Source organism: Brienomyrus brachyistius, unplaced genomic scaffold, assembly GCF_023856365.1.
Source record: "Brienomyrus brachyistius isolate T26 unplaced genomic scaffold, BBRACH_0.4 scaffold44, whole genome shotgun sequence".
Taxonomy (NCBI): domain Eukaryota; kingdom Metazoa; phylum Chordata; class Actinopteri; order Osteoglossiformes; family Mormyridae; genus Brienomyrus; species Brienomyrus brachyistius.
Genome location: NW_026042319.1, coordinates 1,822,849 through 1,840,706, shown reverse-complemented (window position 1 = coordinate 1,840,706; position 17,858 = coordinate 1,822,849). Strand labels below are relative to the sequence as shown.

At 42.9% G+C, this 17,858-nt stretch overlaps 1 protein-coding gene across 1 annotated transcript; it reads right to left on the bottom strand.

Moving 5' to 3' along the window:
- Positions 1 to 11,976: 11,976 nt before the first annotated feature.
- Positions 11,977 to 17,818, bottom strand: mpc2b (mitochondrial pyruvate carrier 2b). Its single transcript, XM_048999209.1, has 5 exons — positions 16,498 to 17,818; positions 14,800 to 14,840; positions 14,585 to 14,669; positions 13,105 to 13,216; positions 11,977 to 12,564 (listed from the first exon to the last, which is right to left on the bottom strand). Exons 1-5 carry the CDS (start codon positions 16,595 to 16,597, stop codon positions 12,522 to 12,524), a joined length of 381 nt encoding a protein of 126 aa, XP_048855166.1. The 5' UTR covers positions 16,598 to 17,818; the 3' UTR covers positions 11,977 to 12,521.
- Positions 17,819 to 17,858: the final 40 nt, after the last annotated feature.

Below are 17,858 nucleotides of genomic sequence, written 5' to 3'. Positions count from 1 at the left end.
AGTGTGCCCTGCAATGGGCTGGCCCCCCATCCTGGGTTGTTCCCTGCCTTGTGCCCATTGCTCCGGACCCCCCGCAACCCAGTAGGATAAACGGTTTGGAAAATGGGATGGACATTGTAACTATGACAGCAAAAGTTTACGAAAATAAAATAAACTGTATACAGTGCAACTACAGAATGGCCTTATAAGGTGACGTGACGTCACACCTCGGACCGTGATACATTCGCGCCCCCCCCAAGTATTTATGAAAGCTACGCCCCTGAGCAGGACGATATAACTATAAGCTAAATTGAACTGAACATTGCTGATGATTCATTAGCCTGTACGTGCCCTTTAAAAGCCTTGATGAGAGAAATGCTGTGGCTGTTTCTGACATAAACTGAGGTCTCAGAGGAGGTTTGGAGAGGCTTTCGGTGTGATGTAGAGTGTCAAGATGTGGTTTTCCCTTCCAGCTAAAACACTGAGCCTTGATAATCGATCAATCAAATGTTTGACAGGAGTTAATGGAAGTTCTAATAGAACAGCCCTTCAATCAAATAGGATCTTGGCAGGCAGTTTACATAGAACTGATACCACAGTTTTGCTCGGTAAATTCATCCAGCAAATAGTTTTTTCTGCTTCCTGGTGTAGCATACAGACTGCCTCGTTTTTTGCACTAAGTGAATATCTGTCAGGAGCTCTGTGTTTTCTTAGCAGAATGAGTGACACTATGGGGACAGCAAAAACATCCTTTATAATCCTGATTGAGAATCCACCGCCATAATGTCACCTCACGAATTTCTGAAGTTATCTGGGAATTAAGGCACTCCATCTGAGCATCCCCCTCCCTGGACATGGGGGGAGAAGGGTGAACACAACTCAATCCTCAAATCTCAAAACAATCTTGCAATAGTAAATCAGATTTTACAGTGAGATTCATGGTTGATCTCTCGTATTTTAGCGAATGTGCATGACCCCCAGAATGATGTTTTTCCTCCATTCTGCTTTAGTACCAGATCCTCCCTTCCCTCCTCCTTCCAAGACCAGCCTGCGCCTCCTCCCGCACAGCAGGATTCACGATGCTCCTGCCAATCTCCCCATCAGAGATGGCTGACTCTCCACGTAGTTCGTGACGGACCATGAATGCAAGTGTACAGGCTTGTCAGTAAAGTATAATGCAAACAGGCTTTTGACTTTACATTACCTGTATTCACTCTCCTTCTGTATCACATCTGCTGTGGTTTCTTCTTCGTCCAGCCGAGCTGTTGGCACATTTCCTACACTGTCAGAGTAAATATGTACTGCCTCAAGTTTGACTACAATAAGACTATCGGCGCAAGACACTCAAAGATGTCTGTATCAAGCACAGATAATGTCGCACCACACTGGGAGCACAGACCAGGGAAGCAGGGGGAAGGAGCCCTGGGATCGGAGAACGAGGGATTTATTAGGGAAAACAACAAGGAACAGGGGGCAGAACCGGGGAAAGACATCAATGACAGGTCAGGGGAAAGACTAACAGGGAAGCACTCAATTAAACAAGACTAAAAACAGCTGGTAACATGGGGATTCCACACGTGGTTAATGAGGGGGCGTGGCACACAGGAGGAGCGGCACGTTCGGGGACGTGGACAGATTTCCCTGTTTGGCCAGAGATACTGTATTCGCAGCCTAGTTTTTGTGTACTTCAATTATTATGAGAAAAACCTGATTTATGCAGAATGGAGGTGTTAGTGTCAAACCAATACACTGCGTTAGGCCTACATCAGACCTGCCGTTCATCAGACCTGCCGTTCATCAGACCTGCCATTCATCAGACCTGCCGTTCATCATTAATGTAGCAATTTTTTGCAGGTAGAATGTTCAGGAAGTCAAGGACAGGGTGTGAAATGTGTAGTAGAAATGGTGTTTGTTCAATCAGCTCAGTGATGTTAAGGTAGCTCAGTGATCTTTATAGAATACTTTTATTGTCATTGCACACATGGTGCTTTCACACTAATGCTACATTATAAATATAAATGAAAAAAAAACTATTAATGATATACACAATATTGATATTCAGTATACAGTTGAATTGTTCACCAAAGTGTCAAGTTTCCAGATATGGCCCTACGTGATGTTAATGCCATTCTGCTCATGGTCATTATGTTCAAACTGCTCAGTAATGTTCACATATGTTACTGATGTTTGGTCAGATCAGTAAAGTTCATATTAATAATATTTTTTGTGCTTTTTGTTCAGATGAGTAATATTCAGGTATATTAGTGATCATTATTGGGATGCTAAGTACGAGTGATGCTCAGGACCCCGTGTGTTTTTTTTGCTGGACGCTGTCCCTTTAAGGATCTGTGGCGAGGCGATACCAGCTGACTGCGCGACAGAGACCCTATTAATTCATAGGCTCTTTCCTGCAGGCATTTCAGTGCCAGTGCAAAGAGGAAAGGGGTCACGGGGTGAGCCTGCAGAACAAGCTGGATGAGATAAGGGCTTAAAAAAGAAACTGATAACTTACCCGCCACCTTAGTCACACACACACACACACACACACACACACAGGTTTGTAACTATATCTTTGTGGGGACTCTCCATTCATTTCTATGGGAAAAAACGCTAATACGAACTATGCTAACCCTACCCCTACCCAGCCCTAACTTTAACCATAAGGAACCAAACAAAACACAAGACTTTTTGGCATTTTTAGTTTTTTTTTTTTTATTGTAGTCACAGATTTTTTGAAAATTGAATTTCCCCTTGAGGGGAGCCCACAATGTCAAAATAACAGGTTTTGATCACATTGTGGGGAGAATTGCTTCCCACAATGTAACACACACACACAGACACACATAAAATGTTTATTCGTGGCAGTTCCTGTTCTCCCTGTTCCTGTCGCTGTTGACACTGTTCCTGCATGCTACCTCAGCTGCTACAAACAGATTAGATTATGTCTCTGCTGTGTATTTTTGAACCCAGCTACATCTGTTGGAAAGTCTCGCACGCCCGTTTTAAACAGTAGCTCAGTGGATAGACTCAGACATGATGCGCAGAGCAGATAGGGCAGACTTTTGCACTTAACATGCGAGCTCCTCTACAGCACCAGCCTACAGTCTCCTAGCACCATGCACTGGGTTTATTTGCTGTCTGTCCAGCACTCTGGCGAATAGATACGGGTTCGCTTGCGAAGCTGGCTTATCTCTCCTGTAGAACATCAGGCCTCAGTCCTTATCAGATCCTTCAGAGGACACTTTCACCTTTTTATTTACACCAGAATGTTCCCATGCACTGGGGGGGTCTAGTTCAGTGTTCAGTCAGTGTTCTCTTTCTCCTTAGCAACAGCATCACCCCCCGCCCCCTGCCCCCACATACACACTCACATCCTCCCACCAAGACTGGAGATTATTTATGAAGAAGAATGAGCACCCCCCCCCCCCATGAGGTATGATCTATGTTATGAGACAGCCTCCTGTCTGCGGGTGGGGGGGGGAGCCTCAGATCATCCCGACACCTGACCCATCCTCCATCTTCTCTTCTCCTTCAGCTCACAGCTAGCAGCAGCTTGGAAAGTGGTCTGAGGTACAGGGACTCAGTGGAGCGCCACCTGGTGGTGAACTTCCCTCTTCTTATTCTGTATTTTTTCTCACTGCCTGGACAAATGGGGACTCACAGGAAATTCCCAAGCTCCACTTAACACAGGGCACCGTAAGCTGTGGCACACGGCAGAGCTTAATCGAATAAAAGTAAAAAAACAACTATTTATTTGTGTTTTCACAAGCAGACTAATTGTGACTGACTTGTGACCTGGTGGATGGATTATGAATAACTTAACTGAGAATGTTCACGTTCAAATAATAAATTACAGATCTTCAACATAAAATATTACGTAGTAATACAAGGGCAAATCATACATCATACTGTGTGTAGTTCTTAGATTAAACATAATAAATTATGCATTTATACCACTTCATGCACTGAGCGTGTTGAATATGTACTGAGTGCATAAATGTACTGCCTAAGATCTCCAGGCATCTCCTTTATCAAACTTTGCGTAAATTTCATTGTGGAAAAACATGTGTATGCACAGAAACATTCAACTGCATATGCACTGCCGCACTACGCACACATGTATGCACAGAAACATTCAACTGCATATGCACTGCCGTACTACACACACATGTATGCACAGAAACATTAAACTGCATATGCACTGCCGCACTACGCACACATGTATGCACAGAAACATTCAACTGCATATGCACTGCCGCACTACGCACACATGTATGCACAGAAACATTAAACTGCATATGCACTGCCGCACTACGCACACATGTATGCACAGAAACATTAAACTGCATATGCACTGCCGCACTACGCACACAAGTATGCACAGAAACATTCAACTGCATATGCACACATGTATACACTTTTCCCTGAATAAATAGGAACTGATCTTGTAAGTGTCTGAGATCCAGCCCAGTTACCGCCCCCAAATAACCATAAATGATCAATGCAAATGAACCGCCTGCTCGTTCAATACCTAAATGAAGCCTTTCTGGTTGCAAAGTCAGAAATATAGTGGCAAAAACCAAGTGTGATGGACAAAGAACATACAGATGTACATTTTCTAACTATTTATGACATGTACAGTACCAGTCAAAAGTCCGGATGCACCTGCTTTTATCGCATTTAGGCCACTTAAAAAAAAAATTGGTTTTCGTCCTTTTTTTTGGAGGGGGTGGGTAGGGGGGGAGGGATTCTTTTTTTAACATTTTTTTTTTTTTACAAATTTTGATTGACTGGACTTTCAAATATGTAAGAAAAATACATATTTGAAAATACATACCGAAGAGAGCAGACCTACTTAGTACGCCTCCTCAGTTCTTCCAGTTTGTTGCATTTCAAATATATTAAATGTAAGAAAATACAAGAATGTAAATTCCTTGATCCATGTGTATCTCATAAATGCCTTCCCAACTATGGATTTGGATACTTTATGCTGATTCATTCGTGAATATAAAAATATTCTGTTTGTCATTCCCATTCTAAATGAACAACCAAGATTTTAAAATATATATCTAGAAAGAAAGTGTATTAAAACATGTTAAAACACGAGGAATTTACAAAATACAGGAACCTGAATGGTTGAACAAGGAAATGCAACTCTACAAACAAGTACTTAAGAACATGTACCACATCACTTCCCCAGATTTAAATCTTTGCACCAGCCCATCTCAGGTAGAGACAAATTTAGGTTCATGAAACCATTCCAAGACTAGGATTACACAATGTGGATCAACCGCCGATGTGGAATGCGCGGGAAATTCAAATTTCGTCATTCTTGGGCGTTTTCCATGCGATTTTTACGAAATAAAAAATAATTCGGGTCGGAGGCATTTCGGCGGGTCGGGAGGGGACGAGAACAATTTTTTTAAGTGGCCTTATCTCTGTTTTAGCTGTTATTCTCCTTATAGTAAAAGCCCTTGAGACAATGAAGTCATCAGCCATATTTGCTCCAATGACAGCATTGACTCTCAGCTTTCTTCAATCAGCTTGCAGATGCAGCCACCCGGAATGCTTCTCCCACAGGCCTGTAGGACTGTCCATAAGTTCAGGGCACAATCTTGCCCTTACTCTTCGATCTTACTCATCCCAAATCACATCTATATGGTTTAGGGTTGGGGGGGGGGGGGGGGCGGTTGGGGGCAAGTCACCTGTCACTGCACAATGCAAGAAGTGAAAAACAAACGATTTTCAGTAGGTGAAAAAATTATTTTCATTTTTGACTGGCACTACTGTACATGCGTTTCTAACACTATACCAGCCCATTGCCACTACAGTAAATTGCATCAGCTCTACAGAACTATACTTTATTACTATACCTAAAGTAAAAAAGACATAGGACCAGTTGTGGGCGTCGGTGGCAAAACCACATCTTTGCCCTCAAACTACATGTGTACTCGTATGAGTCTATAAGAGAGAATATCCTGTTATGCGATGTTGTGCTGGAGCAGTTGGGTGATATAGATCTGGTAGGTGGGACTCAAAACGAATGAATCAAAAGCTGACCTGGGACCGTCCAGCTGCTGAATTTGTCATGTCTGCAATACAGACGATCTGCACATGATCAGCTTCATTCACACTCATTGGTGACTCTCAGCTTTTCTCCGATCTAAACTTTTGCTGTCATAGTTACAATATAGTTACATTTTCCAAACCGCTTATCCTACTGGGTCGCGGGGGGTCCGGAGCCTATCCCGGAAGCAATGGGCACGAGGCTGGGAACAACCCAGGATGGGGGGGCCAGCCCATCGCAGGGCACACTCACACACTATTCACTCTCACATGCACACCTACGGGCAATTTAGCAACTCCAATTAGCCTCAGCATGTTTTTGGACTGTGGGGGGAAACCGGAGTAGACCCGGAGGACCACCATGCCGCCCCCTCCGATCTAATCGTACACGTAAATAAATTAGTTTAGAAATGCAAGTTAAATTTACAATAAATTCAAATAGCTTTTACATCTGATCAATAAGGGGTGCAGTTGCACCGCTGGTAAAATCACTTATGTTTGCAGTAATTAGATTGCCTACATGTACTGCTGTACGCTGTGCTGTTGTGCGTTGGATCAAATACACTTTGATGTGATTCGAAACGCCCTTCTCACAGTCGGTGGATGGTTCTTGGAAGCCGACACTGGATCGTAAGCCAGTTGGACAAAATTAGACAATTTATACTTTATTTATTTATGCCAGGAAGGATTTTTGTGTACACAACAGCAAATTTCATAGAGCAGAAATGCAAAACAAAGTACAAAGACAATAAACACCGTAAACAATAAAGAAATATATAAAAAAAATAACCCTGATCCATGAAAACCCGTCCGTGTTAATGTTGCTGTTGACGTCGCTGCTGGTAAGAAAGCTTCATGCGTATCGCATTCTCATGACTGTAGGCTATTCGTATTTGTGAATCCTTGCATGCGAATGTTTGACACCTAATTCGCACGTAATAGAGATGGGCAGTATTTTTAATTAAAAGCATTTAAAATACGTATTTAATCACTTTTAAGTATTTTGTCATTTATATTTTTCTGGATGGAAAAAAATCAGATGTAATTTGTAACAAAATACTTATAGAGATTATATTTTATGTATTTAAAATACTTAACAAAATATGTCATTTTATTTATTTATTTTCTGTCATTTTAAGAACCTTCGTCGCCAAACTTACAGACTTAAAGATCCTATCACAGTCTAAATCACGTGACCACACCATGTTGGGCCCAACTTGCTTGTTTTGAAGATGTTAGTTATGACCAGCAAAGTAGGTAAGTGAAATATACTATCAGATATTGCTAGCTGAATGTTAGTTTAGGAAGAGAAAAATAGAGCGATTAGCAAACAGCAGCGCTGTGCCCTATAACTTGAATGGACTTGATTGGACTTGATTGTATGCCAGTGGCATTCTGGTTCATTTTAACAGGCAGCGGCATCTTGTGGTTTTCCTTCATTAGCGATAAATCAGGTTAGCTACTTTTGTTCCTAAGGCCAAAATTACTTTCTCTCAGCTAAACATGGGTGTTTTTATAGCCACTGGGCCTGTGTAAAAGGGAGAACCGACGGTTGAACTTGACAATGACTATTATATGCGTCACAACTGCTGGTTACGTTGTTTTTTCAGCATATATCTTACAAACTGTTTTTTTGAGTTCTTTGCACATATTCGACCACCTAGCGTAAGACAAAGTGGGGAAATTTATTTATTGAAGAGGGGTGGCATGGCGGTGCCGGGTACTCCGGTTTTCCCCCCACAGTCCAAAAACATACTGAGGCTGATTGGACTTGCTCGTAGGAGTGCATGTGTGAATGTGCCCTGCGATGGGCTGGCCCCCCCATCCTGGGTTGTTCCCTGCCTCGTGCCCATTGCTTCCGGGATAGGCTCCGGACCCCCAGCGACTCTTCTTTTTTTATGCATACTTAACTTTTAAATTTAATTTTAAAAATAAATGAGACCCACAGACGTTTACAATTTAGTGTAGCTATTGACCTATTAGTGTTAGCCTAATGTAAACACTAATTTGGCATTATGGGTAACGGAGTATTTGTTAATGACCCTTACCTCTGTCTTGTTTGTACCCAGCCACAGTGTTTGGTTAATTGTTATGGTTTGCACCTGCCCCTCACTCTGTTCCCCAGTCAGTCCATCTGTGTGTAGTTCCCGTGTGTTCTCTGATGTGGAATTTGTATTTGTTGCCTGTCAGTGGTTCTCTGATTGTTGCAGGTGTTCTGCTTACGCTCCCTCAGCTAACCACACATATAGATTCAGGCCTAGTTTATCCTAGTGTGTTTTGACCCCTCATGGTCCTTTTTCGTTTCATGTCTGAGTTCAGTTTAAATCAATTTTCCTGTTCTTTTATAAGCCACACTGTGTACTCAGTAATAAGGAATAGAGAGCAGAACACTTCGATGACTGATCATGCATGGCGACCAAGATCTGGCCAATCAATCGTTCATTTAACAATCACCAACACTAATCCTTTGGTTTGGATCTACTCCACCATACTGTTCTAAAACAATCTTGACAGTCATATGTAAAAAATGGAAAAAATATTCCATCTTTGGTGTGGCAATATTTCACTGCAGAATTTGGTCATCTTTGGTTAGAAGGATACTCTAACATTATCGGACCCCTCTTGGCCAAATAGCACAGCTGAATGTTTTCTGCCTGCCAGGCTTCTTGTACATTTTATTATTAAAGAAAACCTTTAATTAATGCAGCTAATTTAGTAACGCGTATCTGAACACCTGCAGTTCAGAATTTAGTCTCATCAGACCAGCCCGGGAGAACAAACCGAGCTCTCTCATCAGTGCTCGTACAGCTTACACATTTGGTTGCATATGAGAAAGTTGCCCATTTGCAGTGTTTGCTTGTGATTCTCAGGGTTCAAACATGAACCGCTGTCGTCTGTAGCAGAATAATGCAATCTTCAAACTCTGGGTTCGAGAGCATTTCCTTCATTAACGTTTTTATTGCATTGCCCGAGGGCGGATCATCCCTGGAAGCCAGCAGAGCTTCTCTTTCCAGACAACATGATGCCTTGGTTCTATATTGACATTCACTGTGGAGGCAGAGAAAAAGAAGCTCGTCGTTCCAAAGGCTCCTTCCCTGGGGTTAGCAGACAGTCGTCAAATAACCACTTTTTTCTTTGGCAAAAATCTCTGCTTCCTAAATGAAGGCGATCTATGTATGCAACAGTTTTTTTTTTTTAAGAAATGCTTGAGTTGTTAGTGAGGGGCACTGCAGGGCCAGCCCCCCTCTATGTAGAGGCGGAGGTGTAACTGCCCCCATGATGTCGGGTCTGTCTGCCTGGCATGACGGTCACGGAGCCAGGCGACACGACGAGCAAATGCGCGGAATTCCCCCAAAGCACCACTGTGTCCTTGTGCTTCAGCTGCAGGATGACAACCCGATATCCTTTTGTTTTTTTTTTTAACTGAAGCACCAGTGCCGCCGCTCCCCACCCCCCCCCCCCCCCCCCCCCCCCACCCCCGAGACAGCATTTAAGAAAGGAGCCTTGTTGAAGGAGGAGAGGGGGATGGGGTGCTGGGGGAGGGGGTGCTGTACGGCGAGCCTTGCGGAGCTGACGTCCTCCTGCGTGTGTAGTGCCAGTGACGCCGTAGCTGCTTCTTGGCAGTAGCTCCGCCAACTATTTTTAGACCCCCCAGTTGTACGCCTTTAATCACACAGCATTGTGCGTGCATGGGTATATTTAGCTGGCTCTCCCTGATTGGACAGAGGACTTTGCACATCATCCAGGCATTCATAGGAGCAACATGGCTGTGTGTGTGTGTGTGTGTGTATCTCCACACCGCTAGCAGCCATAACTCTAAACTGCATTTGTTCTCTTGGGTTTGTGTGTGTGGGGGGGGAGTGTTTTGAATGCTTCCTGCCATTTCCCCCCAGGGGCACGGTGCCAAGACTATTCGAGTCCAAACACTCCAGACAAGGGTTCCCGACCAGATAATATCACTGGCTGGCTGGCTGGCTGCGAGACTGCCACTGCACACACACTGCCTTTTGATGTGACCGTGATGAGTCATCCTCGTTGCCTTGGCAACAGCTGCTCCAGGCTCCAGCCTCTTCCATCAGGGATCATTCCCCCTCACTGCCGTGAGACAGAGGCTAGTGTCGTCACCATCAATGGCTTTTAGTCTTAATAAAACCAAGCCATTATCGCAGCCTCAATATAAATAAGTTTAGAGAAAGCAGGTCTGTGACAAATTCCACTTCAGAATTGAGCAAAGCTTATTTTTCTGTACTGATGGATCCTGATAGAAACTGGTCCATTTTACAACATTACAAATAAAACATAAACTAGTTATATGATGATTGTGATGGAAATAATGCTTGATAATGGTGTTATTGTAGTGGCTAAAAGTCACGTTCGATTTACTGTGAACACATTTGGGAAATGTGATACATGATATAGTATTAAAAGCTGTTTGCCTGTTAATCTCAGGTCTGACTGCATTTAATAGCCATTTTAGCTCCTTTTATTTTCTTTGATTATGAAACATATTTCCAAAGATGTTGGGTGTGTAATGTACGTGTTTTTCTCAGATTTTCACAATTGCACAAGATTCAGAAAGCTGTGATTTTTGCTTGTTTTGTCAATTCACTCCGCTACCCAGAGATGTCTTTCTGTGAGAGGAAGTATTTTAAAATGCCCATGATGTGTGGCAAAGTACTGAAGCACATTGTTTGTCTTCTCTGCATCTTTCTGTTGCAGGTGGCTTGATCTCAGTGTTTTGGGCTGGTGACGTACTACTTATGTTTACCATAAGAGGGCGATCATGTTAAGGATTCTTGCCCGTGTGGTGCGTCACAGCAATGTTCTCCATTTTGTGAAAGTAGGATTTTAGCATTTTCCACTAGATGGCATTATTAAATCGCGGCACGTACCATTACGTTATATACGGCACATTCTACAAGCAAACCGTACTACGATTTACCGTATATTCGCATAACAATTAAGACGTTACTTTGTGTAATCTCAAGATGTTCTTATTACGTTGTTATAACAATTTACTTAATTGTTCTGACTGTTACATTGGAAATAAGTCTTTTAAATCATCAAGTACACTTTAAATAAATCGTGCTGAATGGCGCCTGATTGTTGTTCGTTATAGTGGAATTTCGCTGCCATCTAGTGGTCATATCGAGGCAGACGCAGTGTTTACCTCAACCTTATCCGTAACGCATGAACAACCAAAATGTGGAGACAATAGGTACGTTTGTAATGTTACTGGTTATGGCGAAGTTCAAAAATTATAATGATAATAAAGTTCCATAGTAAATTTGGCCTGTGTAGTATGCATCTATCTATCTATGTTACACAAATGACAAATGTTTTGTACACTTACATTTTTACCAAGGAAAATTATAACATCGTACTATTGCGTATCACAAAATTGAGATTATTTCTAGTATACGGCTTGTCCATTAGGTTTGCTCAAAATCTGAATTTACTTCTTGTGTTAGCATTGCTTTTGGATACGAGATTGCGAGTCGGACACGTGAAAGTTGTTTCTGAATTTCTGAATAACTGAAAGCGGTTCAGGTCCATTGCAATTTATCCCGGAAAGTGGGAGAGGTCGGGAGCCGCTAATTTTAGCGGCGGGCATCGTAAAGTGCCCTGCTGCGTTGCAGACAGATCGGGGTTCGGGCGTCGCTCGGTCATCCTGAACACGCTCAGTCGGCCAACGTGATCGACTAGTGAACGTCTAGCTTTGTGAAAGGGAGTAACGCACTGTAGTTCAGGATGTAGTTGGTGCGTTACAAATAAGACGACACGGGAATACTGAGTCAGCAATGCAGCTGCACTTAAATTACATTACTATTTGTCTAAATAGGATAAATAATTAGTGTGGCCATAGAAATCTAATTTCGTATTCCATTGTTACAAAACCAGCTAAAAGTAAAAACAGGAGATATAAACAAGTCAATCTCAGTGTTGTATTTATTAGGAGACATTCCTTACAGCAGTGTCTCCCAACCCAGTCCTCGGGTACCTCGGACAGTCCACGTTTTTGCTTCCTCTAAACTCCCAGCGCACCACTACCAGGTATTCGGTGTTCCTGATTGGCTGGGAGCTGGGAGGGAGCAAAAACGTGGACTGGCTTGGGAAACACTGCCTTACAGAGTTAATGTCAAACTAGAAATTTCATCAATGGAACAGAGCTGGTGGCAAATGCTAAAAATGAACGATTAAAATTTTAAAAAATTATCATACAAAGACATATGGTCAAAAACACTTTTAAAACTGATGCACTGCTGACTGTTTCATATTTAAACAATTATTTAAGCAATTACAGAACTAACAAGAACACTGGTGTTTTGTCAACCCCGGTAAATTATATAATCTCCATTTAATTAATTTTATCTTGGAAAGATTAGCTTTGGGGGAGGGCCTTCATTGCGACCCCCTCCCCCACTTGCTGAGAAACTCCTTTCTGGCTGTAGGATCAAACAGGTTGAGGGCAGAGCTTATGAAACATTCTGCCCCGTCCTGTTCAGCTGCTGATTATACCTACAGAAAAACATTGTTGTTAAGGTCTCAGTAAGAGAGATGAGGACACCAGTGGAGAAAGTGGCAACATGGTCATCTTTGGGAGAGGCGTAAAGCAGGATGATCACTGAAAAGACTGACATTTGATCAACTGGATGACAGACATGTGACTTAGACTGAAATATGCTGAGGCGGCTGTAACAGAATTCACAAGTAAAAAAACAAAGTTAATGTATAACAAGATGAGGCCAAGAAGTGAAGGGATAAAAAATTAAATGTGTAGTATGTGCGTGCATGTGGTGATAACCTGTTACTGTGACATTGTGGGGAAACAATTTTATAAAAAAAAAAAAATCTGTGATTGCAAACAAAATACAAGACTTTTGGCATTTTTACTTATTTTGTTGGTTACTTATGGTTAACGTTAGGACTGTGTAGGGGATAGGGCTGTCATTGCTGAGTATGGTTAGTCTATAGAAATTGGAATGGAGAGTTGCCACAAAGATATGAATAGAAACGTCTGTCTGTCTGTCAGTCAGGAACTGTTGGGGGGAGACATACCTCCAGATTCTGAAGAGCTGGGAACTGCCCGCAGCTCCCACAAAGAAATTGACAGCAAAGAGGAACCAGTTCTTGGGAATGATGACCAATGAGTAGCGGGACCAAATGAATCCTGGAGGACAGAAGACAGGGCGTGAGCCATCCCACTGCAAGCCTGCCACAATTCACCAATGAGAGACCCCATTCACCCATCAGATGGTGGAGCAGTGCATGCTGGGAACACAAATGCAGAAACCAGCAAAAAACAAACAAAAATGGGATCGGGGGATCTCTGACGTGAACATGTGCTCGACGACCTTCCAACGTAAACAAAGCGACAGACGGATGGCGCAGCACGTGGTCAGTTCTGGCGTCAATGAGCCCCCGTGTCTTTGCAGGAACGGGCTCCAAGGTGACATATCTTGCTCCACAAAAGGTGACTCGCAGCGGGACACACCTCCAGTGAGCTTCACCATGGTGAAGCACGACCAGCTGGGTCTGCGTTACATAAGGTACTGAGGTATGGAATAGTGGGTCTTACCCCTGAGATCTGCCTTAAGCAGAGACTACCATACTGAATAGACCACTGACTAAACTTTTGGCACTTGCAGCTGGACCATTTAAGATTTGAACATGTGATCCAAAGGCTGCAGGTTCCCAGAGGAGAAGCAGGCATATTTTAGGACAGGGGGAGGGGGCTTAGCGAAATTGCCTTCAGGAAACATGGAGCTATCTAAGCATTGGATCTGAATTTGCAACCTCGTGCGTGACCAGTTGTCCATCTGATACTTTGATTTTCTGCTTCCCATCTGAGAGTCATAAGGAGCAGATCTGAGAGACAAATAACTAACTAAAAACAAGTAAACTGACTGGGGGGGGGCTGGAGTTTGAACTTAGTTGCACAGTTGGAGTATTACAGCAAGGGGGTCAAATACTCAGCTATTTCCCAATAGACAGCCAAGTCAAATATTGAAGCTTCCCAGCCCAGTGCTTCTAAACGACATACATACCTGGGATAACATTTTGCCTTCTGGGTTGAATGGGTTGCATTTACCCTACTGACCAGTTACATTAGATGAGGGACTAGGCCAGGGACAGGTGGTGAAAATAAACACTTTGTGGACCAATGAGAAGAACACACAAAGCCCAAAGAATCCATAATAAGGCAAAACTGTGGTGTGGTATTATCAGGTGAGTATGCAACATGTGGTCAAGGATGAGCATTCACCAGGCAGCCCATAAGATCACACACTCTGCCCTATCGCTGACCTCAGAACAGTTTCAATGAGGAGAAAGCCTGTCTGTCAGAGCTGCGCAAACACTGAATGGAGAACCAGTGCAGCCTTTACAGACCTGGCATGTTATGGACCAAACAGAACAAGGATCGAAAGACCGGATTCACCATCCCAAACCTCAGGTACTTCTATAAGTCCTGTGTCTGCTGCAGCAGGTTCAGGAGCAGTGAAAACAAGTCATGTGATTCCCTAGAGTGACCTCGCACCTGTTGCGGTCAGGACTGCAGACTGGGACGTGCTGAGTTTCTCCGCAGGCCGAGTCATGTCTGCCAGGCCGGCCATAACCAGGCCCTGTGGGAAAAGGAGAGATGGACACCCTGGCTGAAATGACACACTGCTCGCCCTCTCGTCTGGCTCAGCACTACTGCTGCATCTTGGTCTGAGATGCTGAAGTCCGTATTTCCAAATTACTTTTGCTTACCCATTTGCAGACCGGAGCCCAGAAAAATACAGTCCTGGGTCCTGTGAGAAAGGGAATCGATAGAAACAGCAATATCAGACTCTTCCTGGCAGAAAGGTTAGTTAAAGACTCACTGATATTTACTGAGTCTAAGAACAAAGGAGAAGTTTTGAAATTTTTTTCCCCCACTAGGGGTACAAACAAACGGCTGGCTCCTTCCAGGCAAACTGCGGGGGAGGCAGTTGGAATACCCCTCCGCTGCAACACTATACAATATTCTAATACTGTAAATGGTTTAACTTTCTTTAGCATAAGCAGTATGCTTATTTTAAATTATGGGTCTTTCAGTACAACTTATAGTTTTCATTTTCATACCATCGTATTTTAGCAAATGCCCAAATGTTTAGTTTTGCAGCATAATGTTTTCCTCTTATCCTGGCTTGGGTATTAACTGTCTGTAGATAGCGTGTCATGGCGTTTTTTTATGGATCTCAGCGCAGACAGGCGAAACCTCCCCATCAGCTGCTCGGCTCTATAAATAAACACGTGCGCACTTCTGGGTTGGCTTATTCCAGAAGCTCGCTCTTGCTTCCGGGATCTGGACTGCAGGAAGACGCTGCTCTCCGTTACACTCGCAGCCAATCGGCTTGCGGGGCGTCGTCTTGGCCCCTCCTTTTCAGTCACGTGCTCGAGGGGCTTCTAACGTATCACTGTTGGCTGGATACGGACTGACACCGAGTCTTAATTGCGTTTTGTACACAAATCGCGATGGTTAATCTTTTGTGATAGCCCAAAGCTGACCTTCAATGAAAAAATTAATTCTTGGGAAAAAATGCTTGACCTTCACAGTAGAGGCAAGAGCTTTATTTTAAAACAGAGGTTTAAATGCATGCAGCTGATTCATAAATGAATGGACCCATACAAATATTTTTGGCAGAGGGTAGTTGTAATATGGCTGCATAGCACAACTGTGACATTGCACAGGAAAAGGGGTTACGTTTCTGTACCGCATTATAAAACACGGCAAACTTGTCCGAACTACTCACCTCAGATTATTACGAAATTGTCGCCGTGGTTTCCCCACGTTTGTTACAATGATTATTATAAGATATACAAAAAAATGTATACACTAAGGACGACCGTGAAACGTTTCAGACCCCAGGACCGAGTAAGTTTGTACTTTTAACCTCGTTGCTTGCATGGTTAAATTTAAACAGATGTCGAATGATCAGTATCTCCACAGATCTACGGCGCTGCCAGTTTTTGAATACAATAAAAGCATCATGTCACTCGCTTTGGCGTATTTAGGATAAAAGGCGGAAAGGATATTACGTCTATACACGCACATATGGATCTCTTATTTAAAAACTTGTTTAAATCAGAAATACCTTGGAAATTAAATACAGCCGGTTTAAGTAATATTATTCAAATGGCTCCGAAAAAAAATCAGGTCATTTATTCATTGTGGTCGATGTAAGGAGCAGGATTCTCTGCAGAATAGGTGACCCCATTAACTGCTGTTAGAACAAGGTCTACATGGTGCGTGAATGGTTTTTGACTAACTGCGTAAAATCCCAAGTGTCCCTCCATGGTTGACTAGTTCACATATTGCATGGCTCATGGTAGCAAAAACGCGGGCATTTGGCGCTAAATTCAAGCTTCAAATACGGGTAAAGCACCCTGCGTGCTAGTTCACCGCATGCATCGCTTTTTTCCTACCTGCTGGGTGGTTGTAGAAGGGTCTCAGTTTAGCCGGTAGCATGTGCTCAATCTTGTCCAAGGTCCTGTGATAAGTAGCTCTCAGTCCGACGAAAGCCATGTCTGGTTATTTCTCAGGAACGCGGATTTACTGATGTGACGAAGACCGAAGGAGTGTATATATTAAATAATATTAGCAGGTTTAGTCAGAAGCGATGCGGAGTACGATCGATCGACTAAATAATACCGATGTTGTCCCTTCACCGTTCCCTGTCCCACTCAGGACCTCCCATTGAACACCTATAGTCGCTCATCCTCAGCTACTGGGAAGCTAATTCCATTGTTGCGCTGGTCTAAGGATGCTGCTCCGCAGACCAGTCACCGTAACCGGCAAAGCATATCCCGCCCTCGGTGGAATCTCATTGGCTGGCGGCCCCCCGCCTCCCATCTTTCCGCCAAAGGCGTTTCATTGTAACCATGCATTTCATTCTTAGGTGCTGAAGCAGAATGATGTCGTTTTAAATGCATATGCAGTTGTTTCATAATAATGCCGTCGTTTTTCACCTGTACACGAACAGTCATCTAATGTACTTCGGACGGGTTACATTTAGAGTATTTGGGGTTAGATCAAAATAGACTAGTTTGAGGCATGTGCAGGACACCGCATCCACCCACGTTCAACAGCGCCCCCCAATGCAAGAGGGCAGCTATGTTGATTTTGTTAAATCCTGACCCTTAATAATAAATATAATTGGAAATGATGGATGGATGTTCCAAAACATGACTTTGAGCCATTATATGAGCTGCATGACATATTGTATTTACCTAAACCCAGACGTAGGCTAATAATGTTTACCTGATTCAAACGACTAACTTGTTAATGAATGTCAAATACAACTCCGTTGGGTGTTATAATTACGGCTTCGTGAATTAAAAAGTTAAACGGATTAAACTAAGAATTCCTTTAAATTATGGATTTTGCTAAGGTTCTCATTTGGATGTCATCCTCCTGGCCGCAGTGTGTGTTATTTTTCTGAAAACCTCGACTCATACGCCTTAGCGAAAGATTCTTACCGCAAAATTATATATTTTGTAAGATGATCGGAACTGACTGGGATATAGTGCGCACGACGCCTCCGATTTTCTGTGATAATGAGAGTGAATCCCAGGAACATTATTTTTTCTCTTGTACAGTGCTCAACACTTTTTAGTCTACTCTGTTTAATTGTTTATCTTCACAATATGTAATACCACACTTAGAGTATTTCATCATTAAGTTTGGGGTTTTCCTTGAAGGGAAGGATACTGAATTTTTGTTCAACAATATTATTTTAATTGCAAAATTTCATTTACATAAATGTAGATATATGAAGGTCCTTCCC

Bases quoted from the DNA above. Each gene is read 5' to 3' on its own strand.
- mpc2b (XM_048999209.1), bottom strand. From the start codon at position 16,597: ATGGCTTTCGTCGGACTGAGAGCTACTTATCACAGGACCTTGGACAAG. The intron at 14,841-16,497 runs GTAGGAAAAAAG...CCTTTCTCACAG, and splicing joins CTTCTACAACCACCCAGCAG to GACCCAGGACTGTATTTTTC. The intron at 13,217-14,584 runs GTGCGAGGTCAC...TCTGTCCTCCAG, and splicing joins TGCAGTCCTGACCGCAACAG to GATTCATTTGGTCCCGCTAC.